A 4,687-nucleotide genomic window follows, 5' to 3' on the forward strand; every position below is an offset into this window, starting at 1 on the left:
TCAGATATCAAATCCAGATAGATGGTAGATCTAAATATAAGAGTTATAAATAATACATTTTCCTAGAAATCACAGGAGATCTTACTGAATTAGGAGTATGGAAAAAATAAAGAAAACAAAAAGGTTGATCAAATAAACTACATTAAAACTAAGTAATTTTTTCATTAAAAGACCCCACTACGAAATTGAAAAAGCAACCCACAGTATAAGAGAAGGTATTTGCAACATATGTAATTCACAGTAGTTTGTATCTAAAATATATAAAGATCTTTAAATTAAAAAGAAGAATACAGACAAACCAGTAAAAGAATGATCAAAGGACATGAACAGACACTTCAAAAGAGACTATGTCAAAATGTCTTTAAACATATAACAAAGTACTAACCTCATTAATCATAAAATAAGTATAAATTAAAAATAAAATGAGATAGCACTTACACACCAGAATGGTTAAAATTAGTCCTAAAATATCTATGTTCTTGAGGATGTGAAGCAACTCCAATTCATATATGGCTATTGGGAGTGTAAAGAAGTACAATTTATAACTCTGTCATTACCCACTAAATTGAAACAAATGCTTACCTTATGCAACAGATATTGCAGTTCCACATTTATAATCAATGGAAATGAGCACAAACGTGCAACAAAAGACATTTACAGTGCTATAAATAATATTTTTCATAAATACCAAACCTAGAAACAAGCCAAAATCCCATCAATAAAAAGCAATGCATTTTTCTTTTTTTTTTTTCAGCAATGAAAATAAATGAAGAATAGCACACGGAAGAACATGAGCTAGTCAATAAGGCCCATCCATGGTGTCAGAATTCCTAATTATCATTTTAGAGCCTCACACTTAAAAATGAGCCAAACAAACATCTGAAAAAGTTTCCAATAAGAAAGAAAGCAACTGAAACATACACATAAAGACAAAGACCATGGCCTTTTAACATAACCATTCATATCTTAAGGGATATGAGAGAAAGGTACTCAAACATGAAACAAGAACAGAATGTTATTTAGAAAAAAAAAAACAAAAAAAACCCCTAAAAACAGAAAACAGAAGAAACATTCAAAGAACATCAACAACAAAACAGTCATGGATGTTGATAGCCGACACGAGAACTCAATAGAAGGACTGGAAGATAAAATTGAGTAAATCTGTGTGAATGTAAAAAGACAAACATTGGTGAAAAAGGCAAAAAGGAACGAAAATTTGAAAATCAGACCCCAAGTTGTAAATACAAACATAGATGTAGGAAGAAAGAAAGAAACCAAAAAGATGATATAATTCAAGAAGATTCCAGAAACTGAAAGTCATAAGTTTCCATATTGAAAGAGTCCCCAACTACCCAGAAAAATGTATGAAAATAGAGCCACAGGAAGACACATCTTTAAGAATTTTAAAGACACTGGACACAATTAAAGATCTTGCAAACTTCCAAAATTAAAAAGAATCCGGGATAAGCTAGTTAAAAAAAAAAAAAAAAAAAAGTAATCGACACTCTTTTAATATTATATGACTTTTAAGTATATAAAACCGTGACTTTGATAAAACAAAGTTTTAGGAAAACATGCTCAAAAATAACAAGATAAGTTAAAAAGGAAAAGAAAAGCCTAGCCCTTTTTAGTGGAATGAAAAAAAACAGTGATCATAAAACTGGTTGAGGCAAAAATTTTCACCTAACTTTTGTATATTTATTATTAACATTAATATGTAGTTTTCATATATTAATCTAATTTAAAAGAAGAAAAATATATAAAACTATGAATAATTTTGTAAATAACTTGTTGAAGCAGACACTGCTGGTATACCACCTAATCCCCTAGAAGATTTTTCACCAGCTGTTTGTCCATATCCCAACTTCTGCGCGCTTGCTGTTAAATCTCCCATCTGAGACCTTCAGTTGATTTTCCTTGGGTTCTGGAGCCTCCTCAACCCTACAGAGGGCAGAAGTGCCTGGGTTTATGTCTCATCCCTAGCAAGATTAAAGGGACTACCATGGGAGTTCAAAGGCCCAGCTTCTTTGCTGGCCCAAGCATTGAGACATAACTTATGTTCCAGCCCTCTTGGCAGGATCAGGCAGTCTGTGACCATACCCCGAATCACACCTGTACTTAACTTCCTCCCTTTACTTATCTTGCTTTACCTATTATCCTACTGACATCTCTGGGATCACTTCCTTAATGAATCACTTGTAGTGATGTTTTGGCTCAAGATCTGGTACTGTAAAAACCCAGCACTCTTTTGGTGTGCTAAGGGACAGAAATTAACTAAAAGGCACTGATTTGCCCACTAGAGCATGTACTCTTTAAAAGCAGAAATTGTGACCTGTTTACCCCTATTTACCAGCACCAAATTTGATGCCAGACATGTAATAGAAACTCAACCACCCAAATACCAATAGTGAAATCTCAAGGGAGCATGGTACTAGCCAAGTGACCAAGTGCTCACAGTTGCTCATTGCTTACCCTCTGCGTTGCCTTAGCCAAACTTTATCAGGCGTTTCCCTTCCCTACCAGCCTTTGAACTCTGCTTGTCCCCAAGCCTAAGCAAGCACACACACATAAAGGGAACATTCCCCCCTTCTCCTCTTCTCCTGGGAGTTGGCTGACTGCATTGAGACCCTTTTCCTGTTAGACCCCACTGGTCATTTTTCCTAGCTTGTCCAGCTTTCCCTCCAGAGATTCTGTTTATATCTGCTTGTTTCAACTTTAGCTTATAAAACAGGAAACGTTTTACTGATTGATTTGGTGACCCTTGCAGATTTCTGAGATGGAAGCTTTCTCTCACTTACACTAACCTATTTGAATAAAAGTCTTAGTCTTTACTAAGACCTGATTTGTTTTTCTTTGACAAGTTTTCCACAGAATAGTTTAAATATCAAATCTTCCCTGGAAAAGAAAATTACTAGAAATATATTTATTTCTTATTTAAAAAGAGTAAGTGCATTATAACAACACTACTACAGTTTAACTTTTTTCTTGCATGAAATGATTTTATCTATTAAATAGAACTTACTTTCCAAGGTCATGTTTCATTTTTGGCATTACAGTTGGTTTTGGTAATTCAGTAGTTAATTTCAGTAAATACCAGAACTCTTGAGCCATTTCAGGCTGAAAAATAAGGCTGGTAGAGAGAAATAAACAAAATCCTGTCAATGATTTTAGTTTGTATGATAAATTTGGCAGAAAAATATATCCTAAATTGGTAGAAATAGTTTGTTTTAAATGAAATATTTTATAACTACTCTGTGACGCATTTTTTTCTTGAATTTTTAAATTATTTCAGTTTTTGGTGAGAAAATCACTTTATTCAAGAAAAACAGTGCTGTCAATATCTTTAACAAATGACTGTTGAATCAATGAAAAATGTTTAAATGTTAGTATCTTAAATGTCTTAGAGGAGCTATAACAGGAAAAGTCCTGCTTTTTAACTGTGATTAAACCAAATTAATTTTGTTGAGGTGAATGCATGTGTATTTTCATGTGAAGGCTATCATGTGACATGCACTTCTGGAGAGTTTCCTTTATAATCAGCATGTGCTCAGCTCTGGGGGAGACAGAGCTTGTGGCAGTCTAAATGTATAATTGGGCTGGTATCTCAGCTTTGTCGTCTTTTATTTGTGCATCCTTGATCAAGTCACTTAACTTTTCGAGCTTCAGTTTCATCATTTATAAAATGGGAGGGATCAGTCCTTCCTTTAAAGTTGCTGTGAGAAGTTTGTGCTCATGTATGAAAAATGCATGTCCCAGTGATGATAGCAGAGTAGGCAGTCAATAAGCATTAGCCAAGATTATATCTTTTAATGTATGCTGATTAAGAAAATTCAAGATTCAATCTGTGCTCACAAAGCCTATGCAGTCTCATTGGAGAGATGAGACCAGCCCATATTTTTAATGGTATCTATCAAAATAGTGTCTTTTACAGTACGCAATGTTCTTATTTTCATGTTGTACATTATAATAATTTTATCCTTTAAAATTTTATATATATTCATTTATTCATCCATTCATTAAAATAACAATTACTTGGTTTCTATTATAAGATACTGTGCTAGAAGCACCAATAATAGTTATATTGGAGGATATTACATTAGATGAAATAATCCAGCACAGAATGACAAATACCACATGATCTCACTTATACGTGGAACCCGAAATAGTTGAATTCAGAGAGCACAACGGTGGTACCAGGGGCTGGGGAGATGTTGGTCAAAGGATACATTTCAATTAGAAGGAAGAAGTTTAAAAGATTTATTGTACAACATGGTGACTATAGTTAATACCAATGTATTATATATTTGAAATCATTGCTGGCAGAGTAGATTTTAAATGTTCTCATCACAAATAACTGATAAATACATGAGGTAATGCATATATTAATTAGCTTCATTTAGCCATTCCCCGTTGTATACATATTTCAAAGCATCATGTTGTACACCATAAATATAAACAATTTTTATGTCAATTAATAAATTAATAACAAAATTATCTTAGCCCTGAAGTAGCATATAAAGTAGCAAGGGGCATTTTCTTAAGTAGAGTAATGGAATGCATTGCATACACAAATACTAAGTCAATTATAATCTTTAAAACTATAATAAATAACTTGGATGTTACTTTTGAAACAAAGTTGATTATTATTATTTTTTTTTTTTGTCTTTTTTTTTTTTTTTTTTTTTTT

The 4,687-nt window shown here is 32.8% G+C and overlaps 1 protein-coding gene across 1 annotated transcript in view; it reads right to left on the reverse strand.

The window, feature by feature from the left end:
• Window positions 1-4,687, reverse strand: part of LOC103585964 (putative uncharacterized protein CXorf30) — a 118,759-nt gene that overhangs the window by 92,818 nt on the left and 21,254 nt on the right. The window contains 1 exon segment of the mRNA XM_008567075.1: window positions 3,023-3,130. Coding sequence (XP_008565297.1) covers window positions 3,023-3,130 — 108 coding nt within the window.

The sequence above is a fragment of the Galeopterus variegatus genome, unplaced genomic scaffold, assembly GCF_000696425.1.
Source record: "Galeopterus variegatus unplaced genomic scaffold, G_variegatus-3.0.2 Scaffold291, whole genome shotgun sequence".
Taxonomy (NCBI): Eukaryota; Metazoa; Chordata; class Mammalia; order Dermoptera; family Cynocephalidae; genus Galeopterus; species Galeopterus variegatus.